The 17122-nt window shown below is 35.9% G+C and overlaps 2 protein-coding genes across 2 annotated transcripts; both read left to right on the top strand.

The window, feature by feature from the left end:
- The first annotated feature begins 442 nt into the window (after nucleotides 1–442).
- LOC138827955 (olfactory receptor 14J1-like) lies at nucleotides 443–3525 on the top strand. The gene is made up of 2 exons (XM_070023534.1): nucleotides 443–1356; nucleotides 3501–3525. Exons 1-2 carry the CDS (start codon nucleotides 443–445, stop codon nucleotides 3523–3525), a joined length of 939 nt encoding a protein of 312 aa, XP_069879635.1.
- A 6699-nt stretch (nucleotides 3526–10224) lies between these two features.
- On the top strand, nucleotides 10225–11166 carry LOC138827954 (olfactory receptor 14J1-like). Its single transcript, XM_070023532.1, has one exon. It carries the CDS (start codon nucleotides 10225–10227, stop codon nucleotides 11164–11166), a length of 942 nt encoding a protein of 313 aa, XP_069879633.1.
- Nucleotides 11167–17122: the final 5956 nt, after the last annotated feature.

The following is a 17122-nucleotide window of genomic DNA, read 5'->3' as shown; positions in this document are numbered from 1 at the left end:
ATACAAAATATGCTAATAACACAAATATAACCCACCCAATGTTTACAAATCTGTCACCAAGCACTCATTGAAGTATTTGTGTTGATTACTTTTGATCAAATCAATGGATTTCCTCTGTAAAGGGAGTACTGTTTCTCAAGTAGCAAACACACACATTTTTCCCTTGAATGCAATTTACACCCATTTACACATCTACACACATTTATACTCAAAAGTTACTCCTTGTTTACAACTGTAAATTGAATATTCCACATAGACTAAAAATATATATTTTTTTCACCTTTGGATTATCAACATCAAATAAATAACAATCTAGTACATAACAAATAGTTACAACATTAATCACTGGACTAAAGAATAATAAATATATAATTTATTATAATTCTACCAGATTTCCCTATCTTTTACTATTCCAGCTGCTGCCACAATTTATATTTTCAAAATGACGAAAACAAATGGAACCACTGTGCCTGGATTCCTCCTCGTGGGGTTTTCTGACCGTCGTGAACTGCAGCTCTTACATGCTTTCTTGTTCTTAGTGATGTACCTAATGGCCTTAGTAGGTAACTTCATCATTGTCACCATCACCACACTGGACCCTCATCTCCAATCTCCAATGTATTTCTTTCTGAAGCAACTTTCCCTTCTGGACTTCTCTTTTATTTCTGTCACAGTCCCCCAGTCCATTAGCAATTCCCTCACAGGCAACAGCTATATTTCCTACGCTCAATGTGAACTGCAGGTTTTTTTCTTCACGTCTTTGGGCTGGGCTGAATTGGCCATTCTCACAGTGATGTCCTATGACCGCTATGTAGCCATTTGCTTCCCACTGCACTATGAGCACATCATGGATCCTAGAAACTGTACAAGAGCTGTGACAGCTGTATGGGTCAGCGGAGGTATCACGGGAACTTTGTACACAGCTACCACACTTTCTATCACATTCTGTAGAGACAAAATAATTCACCAGTTCTTCTGTGATATCCCCCAACTGATCAAGCTCTCCTGCTCCAGTGATTATCTTACAGTCATTGGAGTGGCTGCATTCATGTCTATGGCATGCTTAGTCTGTTTCATCTCCATTGCCCTCTCCTACATCCACATATTCTCCACAGTTCTAAGAATACCTTCTGCTGAAGGCCGGTCTAAAGTCTTCTCCACTTGCCTGCCCCACCTTTTTGTTGTGTCATTTTTTCTCTCCACAGGCATGTGTGCATATCTCAAACCAACCTCAGACTCCTCAACTGACTTAGATATTTTACTTTCTATCTTTTACACAGTAATTCCCCCAACACTCAACCCTGTTATCTACAGTTTGAGGAATGAAGCCATGAAGAGAGCCATACAGAAGTTAGTGTGGGATAGAAAATTCACTGAGAAATAAATGTTTTGTGGTGCCATTAATGGTTCTCCAATATCATGTATAAGGAAAAATTTTATCAGCTGAATTCCTACAACATGTCCTGTTACTAAACAGCATTTGAACAATTTGTTTTGTCCCTTCAGGATACAGGTGGACCCATTCCAACAATGAGATATACAGGTCATTAGGTTGAAAAATGAACTTTACAACTTTCGGCGGGGAAGAGATGGGAAGGGGAAACAAAGGAAGAGGCAACAATGCTTGATAAGAAATGTACTCAATATCTTGCCCATGTAATGTAACCACTCTGTACGGTATTGTCACAATAAACAAATAAAATAAAATAATAAAAAGCATTTGAAATACATTCTATTCATAAACTTTTGTTGAATGACAACTCCTTTCTACAATTACTTAAAGATAATAAAATATTTAATAAAGTAATATTTTGTAGTATATGCTGTTTCTTCCTAGTACACGTATGGTTCTTCTTTTGTGTTAGAGATAGTTGTATGTAAAAATGAATATGAACATTCACCAGATATAAGCACAAATGACTTTATGTCATATCTTTTATCCAATCAGTTATTATCTAACCCATCTACAATAACATAAATATATCAGTTTCCTATCATATCTTTCCACATAATTTTTTTTGGTCCGTCGTGGGGCCTGAACTCTAGGCCTGGGCCTCAGCTCTTCAGCTCAAGGCTAGCGCTCTACCACTTGAGCCATAGCACCACTTCCTGCTTTTTTTTGCGTATGTGGTGCTGAGGAATCGAACCAAGGGCCTCATGCAAGGCAAGGCAAGCCACCTTCCCAGCCCTTTACATAATTTTTATTGTGCTAGTTCTAGGACTTGAACTCTGTCACAGCCTGGGAGTTCTCTTTGAGCTTTTTTGTTCAAGGCAAGTGCTCTAACACCTTGAGCCACAGCACCACTTCCAGTTTTCTGGTGGTAAATGGAGATAAGAGTCTCATGGACTTTCTTGCCTGGGTTGGCTTTGAATCAGGATCCTCAGATTTCAGCCTCCTGGGCAACTAGGCAACCCAGCTGTACACAATTTTTGAAATACTGCTTTCATTGATCTGTTGTTTTACTAGGCCTATTGAATTAGAAAACAAATAAATTAATTCCTATACCTGTTTTTATTTTTATTATTTTTTATTTAGGTATTAAGTTTTTGGTGATACTGAGGGTTTAAGTCAGGGATTCACACTTGCCAGAAAAGCTCCCTGCAACTTGAACTGCGCCCCAACTGGTTTTGCTTTAGTTAAATTTAAAACAGGGTCTGAAATTTTAAATGAGTCCATCTCAGATTGTGATCCTCCCATCTAAGCCTTCTACATAATTAGGATTACAGTAGCATGCCACTACATCCATATTGAAATGGGGTCCAATCTGTCCTTAAACCATGCAAATGTGTTTTTAACTCCAAAATAAATAAAATTTCAGGGGAACACCTCAAGGTTTGGCTCTATTTAGACTTTTTTCTTCTTAAATAATATTATGTGGTTGATTCTTGCATGATTTAAGTAGAAGGCCAATCTTTGGTTCATAAAATAACTTTCTTTTTTATTTTATTTTTTATTGTGAGAATACCATACAGAGGAGTTACAATAACCTGGACAAGATAACGAGTTCCATAAAGTAACTTTCTTAATCTTCTGTTACTCTCATAGATACAATTCAAATGTCCTCATTTGCTTTAATAAATATCAAATCATTCTTTGACATCAGTAATCATTCAAAATTTAAAAGTCAGTGGAAATCTCAAAATGATTAGTTAGGGGGTTTTCTGCATGAGAAAAGGAGCTGAAGAAGCAGAAAAAGTTTAAGCAAAACAAGGCAGGCCCAAAGAAATGTAGGTTGCATGGCTTCCCACATTTGTAATCACTAGAATATATATGTCCATGGTATTCTTAGCAGAGGATCACAATTGCCCAACTGCTAGGTGCATGTGACCATATATAAAGCAACATATGAAAATGAACTCGAAGAATCGGAAACAAGAGGCTTTTATTATATACTGTTTGCAGTTATTTGAATGTTTTTTCTTTTAGTTTTCTGCACCCTTTGTCTTGTGTGTGTGTTTATCTGATCAGGGGAAAGGGAAGGAAATCACAGAAACAACAGGGCTAAGGATGAATTAATGCAATAAGGATACTCTCTAGACTCTGGGTTGGAAATGAATTTTACAACTTGAGGTGGGGAGTGGAGTTGGGAAAATGGGAGAAAATGAGGGAGGGGTTAGCAATATTCAAAATGAAATGTACTCATTACCTTAATTATGTAACTGTAATCCCCCATTCATCACCTTTACAACAAATAATTTCAAAAAAGAATGGACCAAATCCATCCATAGGTAGAAGCCTCCTGAGAATGTGTAACCCAAAATATGGAGCCCATGTATTCTCAATTTATTCTGGACACTTAACTGGCTTTTATCAATTAATTTTTTTAAATATGCTTGGCACCAGGCACATGTGGTTCTTGTTCGTAACCCTAGCTACTCAGGAGACTGACAACATCCAAACTGAAGCCAGCAAGGGTAGAAAAGTTAGTTAGTGAGGTCTTATCGCTAATTAATCAGCAAAAATCTGGAAGTGGAAATGTGGTTGAAGAGGTACAAAAAAAACAACAACTATAGTTTCACAATGTATTTTGTTCACTGTTACCTATACTTTTCATCTATTTGCATTCAAAATGTCATTAATTTTCACAATTATGCATTGACAGCATTAACTCTTTGGATAGAAATGTTTTTGTGCGATAATGAACATTTAAAATTTTTGTCCTATGAACACTTTAAGTCCCCTCTATTTTTCTTAAATTTTGCTTTCAATGACTCTTATCATATCCTAATATTAATTCCACATATTAGAGATTTCTTATTTTTTTCTAAATTTTAAGTTACCTATATGGCTTGTCAACTTTGAAATTGTGTGTCTCATGCATTATTTGACAGTATTTCTCATCATCAAAGTACCAAATCGGTCCTGCTCACACTTTCATTTTAAAAATTCCATTTGTGATTAAAATTCCTGTATTTCATGACAATATCTATGCATTTAAAATATCTCCAGGATTAGAAACATTGTTTGGTTGAAGTTATTCCTAGTTTTGTCAGTGTTTTATAAGGTGGCCTAATGAAACTCACTGAAAGCTATTAAATAATAGCAGGGTAAGGAGAAGTAGAAACTAGGGATTCAATCATATTAAAGTACAAGATATGAGAGTGTAGGATAATATTGTAAAAGCCTTTTGAGAACTTAACATGAAATAAAGGATAACGTGAGAATGAATGATATGAATGGAAGACAGCTCTTCCCTGGGATGAGTAACATTGGGAGCTAAAGTGAATGAAGGTGGTAAAAGAAGGAAGGAGAATATGATGCTAGTACTTTATATGCATGCATAGAACAGTCAAATCCATTGCAATTGCTTTGTGAAGGAGGAAAAGCAAAAGGGTTATGGTTATGCTGTAACGTGCTAAAGCACCAGTCTGGAATGTACAGACCCTGAGTTCCAACCCCAAGGCAACCAAAAATACATTAACACTTCCAATCGATGAAAATGCTAAACTTCCCAAATTATTTCAGGGCTCTGTCAGTTTTACTCACAAGCGATGTTGTGGATTTCCACATATAGATTTTGAAAATAGTTTATTGCATTATCTGAAGTATTTGGAGCTTTTCTCAGGTACTGAAAATGTTATGAATTCATACATTTCCTACTTAATTTGCTTTAGGTACTAGTTACAAATTACATTGTCATTTTCAATTTCTAGAAAATTACATGTGGTAGAATTTTTAATGAGACATCAGTGATCATAACTTACTAGTATCTAATTTTTGTAGTTATTCTGTAAATTTATTTACTTGAATACTTTCATTTTTCAGATAAATCAAAGATACATATGATGATATAAAGAAATTTCTTTGATTGGGTGAGGGGGGGAGGATGGAAGGGATGGGAAGGGGAAACAAAGGAGGAGGCTACAATGCTTCATAAGAAATGTACTCATTGGGGCTGGGAAGGTGGCTCAGTGGTAGAGCACTTGCCTTGCATGCCTGAGGCCTTGAGTTCGATTCCTCAGCACCACATAAGCAAAAAGAAAAAAGCCGGAAGTGGTGCTGTGTCTCAAGTGGTAGAGCACTAGCCTTGAGCTAAAGAGTGGTAGAGTGCTAGCCTTGAGCTGAAGAGCTGAGGGCCAGCTCCCAGGCCGAGTTTGGGCCCCACAACCGGACCCCAAAAAAAAAAAAAAGAAAAAGAAATGTACTCATTATCTTGCCCATATAATTGTATCCCCTCTGTACAGTATTTTCACAATAAAAAAAGAAATAAAAAAGAATAATAAAGGGGTATATATATGAAAAAAAGAAAATAAATAAAACAATGAAACTTGAAAAAAAAATTCTCTGAAATTTGGGTGCCAGTTGTTTACACCTGTATTTCTAACTACTCAGAAGGCTGAGATCTGAGAACCATTGTTGAAAACATTGTTGAAACCATTGTTGAAAATAAAGTCATTAAGACTTTTATCTCCAAGAAAGAGAAGACTCTTATCTCCAGAAGTAGGGTAGTGGCTCAATTGATAGAGGGCTAGCCCAGAGCAAAAACACTCAAAGACATAAGCATGGAGACAGAGACCAAGCCCTGAGTTCAAGCCCTAGGATTTGCACACTCACAAAAAAGTCTCTTCCAAAAAGAGAAAAGAGAATCATGGCATGGTGGTGCACACCTCTATCCCAAGCTACTTGGGAGATTAAGGCAGGATTATCAAGAGTTCAATCCAGTCCAGGGAAAGTTTAGCAAGCAACTATCTCAAAAAAAAAAATAATAAAACATTAGAAATAAAATGGATGATGCATAGCTTTTTTGAGGCTATTGAAACATTTAAAATATTTTTTAAATAGCTTTATTGAGCTATGCCTCAAATATTTCCTGGGCAAGAACAAATGTTTTGGCCAAAATATAACCATCTATAGAACCAAGATTTAAACTTGGCAACGAGAGTTTAATGCCTTCATAATAAATACAAGTCCATGTACCTTCTGTAATTTAGTTTTTAATGATAACAAGTGAGAAATTCCTTATCTCTGTAACACTTTAACAAATAAGATTAACAGCAATAAAAGTATCATAGTATTTTAGAAAGAAATATCTGAAAACTTGGAATCTGTCTCATTTTCCCTACTAATCATATCTCTTCTGATTATAAGCATTGTTTATTGTTTATTGTTTTGTTTGTTTGGGAGATTTTTTGTTGGTCCTGAGGCTTGAACTCTGGGCCTGGGCACTGTCCATGAGCTCTTCAGCTCAAGGCTAGTGCTCTACTATTTGAGCCACAGTGCTAATTCTACATGATAAGTTTAATAGCCAGGGCCATCCTTGTAAGTTTTTTAATTAGTACTATTACATGTTTTCTTAGGAATTCTGATGAAACATATTCATTACCTTCAAAATCATAATGAATGACTGAAATAGCTGACCAAAATCTGAGATTCAATATCTCAAAGTTATACATTAAGATGACAACTGGCATCTAAGTATCTAGGAAGCCCAATTAAAAGCTCAGTTACTTTAAAACTCATTTAACTTTCCTGTGAGACTTTCAGAAGTACACGACTTAGCTAGCAAAGTGCTTCTTCCCACGTGGAGCTCAGACCAGCAGCCCAGGCAGCACCTGACAACCTGGCAGGTGTTCAGCTTCCTACCAGCTCTCACCTGAGACCTTCTGAATCAGAACTTTTCCATATAGAGCATGCGCCCCTGAATTTTCATGATTCTCTGGACAATTCATATGTCCTTTAAAATTTTGCAACCTTGAGCTACAGACAACAAAATCTTCTATTTGAAAACACACACTGTCTTTATATGGAAACTTCAGTGATCCCAAATTTAAGTACCAGAGGGATAAAGAACAAGATTTATATTCCTCATTTGGAATGTAGTGTTTTCAAAGATGCCACACTATACCTCCTCCCAAAAGTCTCAACCAACCCTGTTTTCTTAGAAAACAATGCTTTTAAAATCTGCATGATTCTAGAAGAAATGCCAGATGTTGTGATAACTTTAACGGCCACCTGCACACCTAGAAGATAAGCGGTGAGTTTTCAAATCTTGAATGAGGAAGAGGGAAAGACTATGGATATTCTGACAAGACTGTCTTCAAATTGGTTTGGTGAATCGACATTTTTAATTTTAAATAGAGAGGAAGTATAGCTCACTGAAAACTGAGCACATTTTACAACCAATTATTTAATTTATGAATATTTATTATACTTAAGGGCAACGAACTGGAAATCTTTGAATTAGGAACATTAGTATTTATGTGTTTGTCTAAGTAAAGAATCTTCCAAGCTCTTCAAAGAATCCTTGACCCAGATGGGTAATAGAGAAAAACCTTTACTGAACACAAGTCAGTTTAATTATAGTTTTTGTCAAAAGTAACTTTGTGTATTTTAAACTACATATTCAAAGCCAGGAAACTATGGCTCAAATCTGTAATCCTAGCTACAAAGGGCCTGAGATCTGAAGATCATGATTCCATGCAAGCTCAGGCAAGAAATTCCATGAGATTCTTTTTTTTTTTTCTCATTATCAGGTGACATAGACCTGTATGTGTTTTTTTTTTATTGTGAAAATACTGTACAGAGGGGTTACAATTACATGGGCAAGATAATGAGTACATTTTTTATCAAGCATTGTAGCCTCCTCCTTTGTTTCCCCTTCCCATCCCTTCCCATCCTCCCCCTGTCCCCTCACCCAATCCTCCCTGCCTCCCCCACCAAAGTTGTAAAGTTCGTTTTCGACATAATGACTTGTACATCTCATTGTTACAATGGGTATGTGTTTTAGGGAATGTTCTAGTTTTGATTTTTTAATATATATATTTTATTGTAAAGATACTGTAAAGAGGGGTTACCGTTACATAGTAAAGTAATTAATACATTTCCTATCGAGCATTGTTACCTCCTCCCTTGTTTTTCCCCTACCATCCCTTCCCCCCTACCTCTCCAATTCCTTCCTCCCCCCACAAAATTATAAAGTTTGTTTTCAACATGGTGTCTTGTACATCTCATTGTTACAGTGGATCAACCTGTATCCTTATTTCAGCATTTTGTTATTTCCCTTTCCATCCCCAAATTAGGAAAATGTATATAGCAGAATGGAATACAATGACAACATGGCTATACCATAGGTGAAGAACATATAAAAGAAACAAAAAAATCACATAGTACATTAAAGACAACAATGTCAAAGATAAAACCTCTTGTGTCCCTATCTTGGGGTTCATTTCATTTAGCATCATCTAAATGAAATGTTCATTTCCAAAGTTCAACCACTTTGGAAAGCAGTATGGAGGTTCCTCAAAAGGCCACACATAGAGCTCTCCTATGACCCAGCTATTCTGCTTTTGGGCATTTACCCAAACGATCACAAACAAAGCTATACTAAAGCTACCAGCACAACCATGTTTATCACAGCATTATCCATCATAGATAAGTTATGGAACCAAGCCAGATGCCCCTCAGTACATGAATGGATCAAGAAAATGTGGTATATGTATATATATATATATATATATATATATATATATATGTATCTATATGTATATGTATATGTATCTATATATGTATATATAGATACATCTCTCTCTATCTATCTCTCTATCTCTCTATCTATCTATCTATCTATCTATCTATCTATCTATCTATCTATCTAATGGGATTCTATGCCACCATCAGAAAGAATGACACTGCCACATTTATTAGGAAATGGAAAGATTTGGAAAAAGTTATTTGAAGTGAATAAGCAAATAGCCAGACCTAAAGAAACATAGGTCCCATGGTTTCCCTTATTTGCAATAACTAGTTATGATTTTGAACAAAGTTAGCAGTGAACTATTTTGCTCATCATCCATCTCCTGTTCTGCATGCTGACCTTCACTATTCTAAGGACAAGGTTTAGTCCCCAGTGCAGCAGAAACTTTGTTTTCCATAGCAAATTAAAAATAATCATGATACTTGCTAGTGATTTTTTTTAAAAGATAGAACAATTTAACTTAAATTCTCCATAGAGAAAATCTCTTCAAGGTGCAGAATGTATGTCTCATCATCCACATTATGATTTTCAGTTCCGTTTTGGCGAAGTCCTGCTAGACTAGATTATGAGGTTCAGTACTAAAGTGGAATTTCAACACAATTCATAGATGACAAGGTAGAAGGCCTAGTCTTTGGTCTTATTCCATAGTCATGTCAATTTGTACTACTAGAACACTTTTTCCCACCAAAGAAATTCTCCCATGTGCATCAGTTGGCAGAATCTATTACTACTATATCTGACATAATTATGTGGTTATACATAGAGTAAAATCAGGTTAACTGTAAGTAGGAAATCTACCTGTTTCAGCTAGTTTTCCATCACCGTAACAAAATATGTAGATAAATCAACTTAAAAATGAGGAAAGGTGCTAGGTGGCTCATGCCTGTAATCCTCACTACTAAGGGGGTTAAGATCTGAGGACTGTGGTTCAAAGCCAGCCCGAGCAGGTATCTCCAATAAATGACCTGAAAACCAAAAGTTTATATATATATATATATATATATATATATATATATATATATATATATATATATATATATATATACACACACACACACACACACACATACACACACACACATACACATATAAAGATACATATATATATATGATTACCAATATGGCCAGTTCATTATTAGGAACTGAAGAAATAAGCAGTGATTAACACATGGGTACCTATTTAACTTTGTTTGACTGAATTTCAAAATGATTTCATTTTCCAGGTGTTAATACAATTTGTATTTTCAGAATGATTACAACAAATGAAACAAAAATGAATGGATTCCTCCTCATAGGGTTTTCTGAGAATCACAATCTGCAGCTGTTACAAGCTTGCCTGTTCTTGGTGATGTACCTTTTGGCCTTGACAAGCAACTTCATCATCATCACCATCACAACCCTGGACGAGCATCTCCAGTCTCCCATGTATTACTTCCTGAAGCAACTTTCCCTTCTGGACCTCTCCTTCATCTCTGTCACAGTCCCCCAGTCCATTCACAATTCCCTCATAGGCAATGGCCATATTTCCTATGCTCAGTGCATGCTCCAAGTGTTCTTCTTCACGTCTTTGGCCTGGGCTGAAATGGCCATTCTCACGGTGATGTCTTATGACCGCTATGTAGCCATTTGCTTCCCACTGCACTATGAGCTCATCATGGATGCCAGAAGATGTAACAGTGCTGTGACAGCTGTATGGGTAAGTGGAGGCATCACAGGAATTTTGTATATGGCTGCCACATGTACTATGACTTTCTGTAGAGCCAAAGTAATTCACCACTTCTTCTGTGATGTCCCTCAAATAGTGAAGCTCTCCTGCTCCAATGATTACCTTGCAGTCATTGGAGTGGATAGTCTCATGGCTGTGGCAGCTTTAGCCTGTTTCATCTCCATTGCTCTCTCCTACATCCACATATTCTCAACGGTTCTAAGAATACCCTCTGCTGAAGGCCGGTCCAAGGTCTTCTCTACCTGCCTGCCCCACCTCTTTGTTGTCTCATTTTTCTTCTCCACAGGAACGTGTGCATATTTCAAACCAACTTCAGACTCTCCAACTGCCTTAGATCTTTTTCTCTCTATCTTTTACACAGTAATTCCCCCAACACTCAACCCTGTTATCTACAGCCTGAGGAATGAGGCCATGAAGAGAGCTATACAGAAGTTAATGTTGGACAGAGAATTCACTGAGAAATAAATGGCTTTATTCAGGCCTTTGATAGATCTCAATGTTATACACCTGGAAATTTTTATTAGCAGGATTCCTCAGTATGTAGTGTCAATAAGAAGCAACTAAGGTGCATTGTGTTCAAAAACTCCTTTGTTGAGTGGCAACTCCTCTAAACATTTATGCAGATATTATAAAATACATATTTAAAAAGCAATATTTTATGTTATATACTATCTCGTCCTAATGTATGCGTTCATCTCTTGTGTTAGAGGAATTTTTCCTTAAGAATTAATATGAGTTTTAACAAGTGTGGTAAGTAATATTAACCAGCCTAATATACCAGACATAAACACAAATGACTATCATATCTTTTACAGACTCAATTACTATTTAACCCATCTACAGATACCTATAAATATATGCTTCCTTTTGGAATTGTGTACCAATGACAGCTTTCTACAGAATTTTTGTTGTGCCAGCACTGGGGCTTGAACTCAGATCCTGGGCACTGTCCCTGAGCTCCTTTGCTCATGACTAGTGCTCTATCACTTTGAGCCACAGCACCACTTCTGGTTTTCTAATGGTTATTTGGAGATAAGTCTCTCCTGGACTTCTTTGCCTAGGCTACCTTTAAGCTGTAGTCCTTAGATCTCAGTAAAGATTTTTCTTCTGTTACTCTCCTAGATGTAATCTGAATACCCTCACTCATTTTAGTAAATATCAGATCATTCCTTGAGATTAATGATCACTGTAAATGAGTAAGTAAATTGAAAGCTCCAAGGGATTAGTTAAGTGGTTTTCTGAGTAAAGAAGGAGCTGAAGAAGCAAAACCAGCAGAAAGAATTACATCCATACAGAGATGGGCGCCTCCTGAGAATGTGTAACCCATAAAACAGATCCAGTGTGTGCTCCATTTATTCTGGAAACTCACTGGTTTTTTTATACACACGCTGGAACCGGGCACTGGTGGCACATGTCTATAGTCCTAGCTATACAGGAGGTTAAGAGGGGATCATCCAGCCTTAAGACATCAAGGGTAGAAAAGTTAGTTAGTGAATCTATTATAGCTAATTAGTCAGTAAAAAAACTTGAAGTAGGGGTGTGGCTGCAGTAGTACCAGGAACAAAAATAAAGCTGGCCAAACTTTCACACACTCTTAGGTGTACTTTTGATCCATTCACATTCACTGTGTCATTAATTTAGACAATTATTCATTGACAGTTTTAATTCATCCTTTTGCAGGATGTTTTTATACTAAATATAGTATGATAATATAATTTAAATTTTTTATCCCATGTGGAACATTTTACACCCCCTCTATTGTGCTTAGTTTTCACTTTCAATAACTTCTGCTCTTATCATATCTCAATATTTCTTTCATTTATGTAGAAATTTCCTAATTTGTCTCTTTATTTTATATTACCTATATGTCTTGGCAATACTTAAATCTTGTGTCTCTCATGCAATTTTAGCAGTATTGGTTATCATCAAAATATCAAATAGATCCTGCTCACACTTTGATTTTCAAAATATACATTTGTGATTAAATTTCTTTATTTCATGCCAATCTCTATGCATTTAAAAATCCAAGAATTTGTAACTATTTCTTAGTTTAAGTCATTCCTATATGTGTCAATATTTTATAAGATGGCCTAATGCAACCCATTTAAAGCTATTGAATAATAGTAGGTTAAGTAAGGGGTAGTGGGCCTAGAAAGTAATAAAGCAGGTTAATCTTATTAAAATACAAGAGATGAGATTGTAGGATACTATGGTAAAAGCCCTTTGAGAACTTAACGTGAATAAGGAAGGATATCTTATGAATGAATGATATGAATGGAAGATAGATCTTCTTTAGGATGAGTACTATTGGGAAGGAAAAGTGAATGGAGGTGGTAAAAAGAAGGAAGTTGAACATGGTGCTAGTATTTTATGTACATATATAGAATGGTGAAATCTGTTGCAATTGCTTTATGAAGGAGGAAGTGGTGATAGAGAGTGATGGAGAGAAGTCTGATCAAGCATGTTGTAAGCAAGTATGGAAATGTCACAATGAAAGCCCCTGTACTTTAATTAATCTGTGCTAATAAAATATTTTAAGGCAAACTTTAAAAATATTTAATGGAGCCAGGTCACCAGAGCTCACACCTGAAATCCTAACTACTCAAGAGGCTGAGATCTGAGGATCACGGATCAAAGCCAGCCAGAACAGGAATATCCATGAGACTCTTATCTCCAAATAACCACCCGAAAACTGAAAATGGCTCTGTGGCTCAAGTGGTAGAGCACTAGGCTTGAGCTGAAGAGCTCAGGGACAGCTTCCGCATCCACTGTCTGCTTTCTTCTGGTTAACTAGAGATTAGAGTCATGGATTTGTCTGTCTAGCCTAACTTCTAACTGTGATCTTCAGATCTCAACCTTCTAGGTAGATAAAATTATAGTCATGAGCCATCAGTACCTAGCTCAGTAACTGTTTTCCCCAGCTCAGTAGTTCTATAATTCAAAAAATATTAAAATGTACTCAAAAATATACTCAAAATATATTCTAAAGTATTCAAAACTCAACAAATACTTTGAATCATAAAGATGTCAACTTTAATAAAATTTTATTCACTGATCTTCACCTCGCTGGTAATGTATTATTTCTCTAAACAAATCAGTCTTTTCTTATTCTATAGTTATGCATGTGTTCATCTACATATTTTCAGGAAGTTTTATTATTGAGCATTTCACACTTAGCTCTGAATATACCTGGAATCATTTGAATGAATAGTACAAGGGAGAGAACAAATCCCATATCAAAGAACTATTTTCCACAGTTCCAGAACACTTCACGAAAGACCATGGGAAAGCACCACATTATTGCAGTGTCTCAATTATCATAAATCTCATGTCGGTGTACATATGTGTCTTAATTTACATACTCTATTCTATGTCAATATCCTACTTAAGCATCATAAATATTGGTGATGGATACATTCTCTAGCTTTCTTCTTCAGGTTGTGACTTGTGGTCATATATGTTTTGTATCATTATTCAAAAAATTTTATCAATTCCACAACACCAAGACCTATTTGAATTTTAATAGCCATCAAACTGAATTTGCAGATCTATTTGAGGAGAATTGATGTTTTAAAAAAATATCAAAACTTCCATTCCATTCTACCGCTCGTGCAGTGAGTTCACATCTGTGGGCCTAGCTGATTGGGATGTGGAAAAGAGGAAAACAGAAGTTCAAGTCCAGCCCAGGCAAAACATTCATAAAAATCACATCTCCATCAATAAAATCTAAACATAGTGGAGTGTACTTACCATTAAACTGTGGAAAAATATAAATAGGAAGCTCATGGTACAGTTCAGGCCAGGCATAAACATAAACATGAACTATATCTAAAAAAAACTAAAGCAAAAATACAACCAAAAATACATTAGCACTTCCAATTTATGAAAAAACTCCCAAATTATTTAAGTGCACTGTTCATTTTACCAGCAAAATATGTTGTGAATATCAATACAGTGATAATGAAAATATTTTATTACACTGTCTGAAGCATTAAGAGCCTTTTTCAGATGATAAAAATGTATGAACTCATATTTTCCCTTGCTTTAGGTAGTAGGCAGCTCAAACTGGGCAACTGTTTCCTTATTATACTTTTTTTTAAATTGTGAAAATACTGTATAGAGGGGTTACAATTATATAGGCAAGATAATGAGTACATTTCTTATCAAGCATTGTAGCCTCCTCCTTTGTTTCCCCTTCCCATCTCATCCTCCCTCCCATCCTTCTCAACCCTTCTCCCACCACCACAACAAAGTTGTAAAGTTCGTTTTCGACATACGACTTGTATGTCTCATTGTTGCAATGGGTCCACTTGTATTCCTATTTAAACGATTTGTTTTTTCCCTTCCCCTCCACAAATTATAACACCACCAAATACAGTGAAAGCAGTAAATTATGATTATTGATGTTTTATTTAAAATACTACCACACAACAATTTCTAGAAAATTCAAGTTATATCAATAATCATAACTTACTAGTAAGTATCTAATATTTTTTAGTTGTTCTGTAAATCTATTTACTTGAATACTTCCATTTTTTCAGATAAATCAGAGATACCTAAGGGTGATGTAAGTATTAAAATCTCTTCCATAACTGGGCACCAGTTTCCCACAACAGTAAGGCTAGCTATTTGGGAAGCTAAGATCTGAGAACCAGAGTTCAAAGCCATCTCAAGCAGGAAAGCCAGTCAGATTCTTATCTCCAATTAACCAGAAGTGAGGCTGTGTCAGACCTTGAGCAAAAAGGCTCAAAGACAGACGCTCAGAGACAGAGACCAGACCCTGAGTTCAAGCATCATGACTGGTACACATAGACCAAAAAAGTCCCTTCCAAAAAGACATTGGTGGTACATACCTCCAATCTAACCTACTTGGAAGGCTGAGGAAAAGTTTTGCAAGTCTCTATCTCAACAACAACAACAACAACAAACAATAAAAAGAAAATGATTGAGGCACAGCTTTGTTGAAGCTATTGATATCTTAAAAATATTGTTTAGATACCTTTGCTGACCTATGCCTCAAACACTTTCTAGGCAGGAATCAAAGTTTTTGCCAAAAAATAAAAAGTAAATTGTACAACCAGGATTCAAACTTTGGCCACCTGAGTTTGATGCCTACACAATACCACAGAAACCAATATAGTACAAAATGATAACAAGTGAGACATCATTATCTGTGTAACACTTTAACAAATAATATGAAGAGCAATAAAAAGTTCACAATAATTTTAAAAAGAAATGTGTGAAAACTTGAAATCAATAACATTTTTCCCTACTAATCTTATTTCTCTTGATTGGCGTTTAAGGAAAAACACAAGTATAGAAAATCCAAGATATAAGCATTGTTACAGAATATCAAGGTAAAGTTTAATAATCAGGACTATCTGGTGAGTTGTTTAAGAGTACTGTTACATGTTTTCTTAGGAATAGCATACTGAATGACTGAAATAGCTGACCAAAATCTGAGATTCAATACCCAGGACTCAAGGTGAAACATGAAGATGACCACTGACCTCTCAGTTTCTAGGAGGCCCACCCTTACAGGTTCAGTGACTTTAAAACTCCGTTTAACTTTCTTATGAGACTTTCAGAAGGACACGACTTAGCTAACAAAGTGCTTCTTCCCAGGTGGAGCTCAGACCAGCAGCCCAGGCAGCACCTGAGAGCCTGGCAGGTGTTCCGCTTCCTTCCCAGCTCTCACCTGAGACATTCTGAATCAGAACTTTTCCATATAGAGCATGCGCCCTGAATTTTCACAATTCTCTAGGCAATCCATAAGTCCTTCAAAGTTGGCAATCATGAAACCACAGGCAAGAAAATCTTGTATTTGCCAACACATTCTGTCTTTATATGGAAATCCTAATGATCCCAAATCCAGGTGCCAGAGGGAGAAAGAAAATGCTTTATTTTCTTTCTTTGGAATGTATGTGTTTTCAAAGACACAACTCCATACCTCTGACCAAAAGCTTCAACCAATCCTGTTCTCCAGGAAAGCAATGGTGTTAAAATCTGTGTGATTCTAGAAGAAATGTCAGATATTGTGATGTCCTTTCATAGCTGCCTGTACACCTAGAAGACAAGTGGTGAGTTTTCAAATCTTGAATGAGGAAGAGGGAAAGACTATGAATATTCTGATAAAACTAAGTCTTCAAAGTAGTTTGGGAAATCAAGATTTTTAATTTTGAAAAGAGAGGAAGCATAGCTCACTGAAAAATGAGCACATTTTGCAGCTCACTATTTATGTGTATTTATTATACTAAAGAGCAATGAATTTAAAACCTTTTAATTAAGTTTATTGATATGTTTTCATTTAAGTAAAGAATATTCCAAGCTCTTCAAAGAATCTCTGACACTGGTAGGTAATAAAGAAAAACCTTTACTGAGCATTAGTTTGATTTAATTACAGTTTTTTGCCAATTGACCC

Source organism: Dipodomys merriami, unplaced genomic scaffold, assembly GCF_024711535.1.
Source record: "Dipodomys merriami isolate MVZ:Mamm:240054 unplaced genomic scaffold, mDipMer1.0.p SCAF_16, whole genome shotgun sequence".
Classification (NCBI taxonomy): Eukaryota; Metazoa; Chordata; class Mammalia; order Rodentia; family Heteromyidae; genus Dipodomys; species Dipodomys merriami.
This window is presented reverse-complemented; position numbering and strand designations above follow the sequence as displayed.

What these genes read in the sequence shown, in the direction of transcription:
- LOC138827955 (XM_070023534.1), top strand. Translation starts at nt 443, where the DNA reads ATGACGAAAACAAATGGAACCACTGTGCCTGGATTCCTCCTCGTGGGG. An exon ending in AGAGCCATACAGAAGTTAGT is followed by an intron (nt 1,357 to 3,500) that starts GTGGGATAGAAA and finishes CAGAAACAACAG; the next exon opens with GGCTAAGGATGAATTAATGC.
- LOC138827954 (XM_070023532.1), top strand. Translation starts at nt 10,225, where the DNA reads ATGATTACAACAAATGAAACAAAAATGAATGGATTCCTCCTCATAGGG.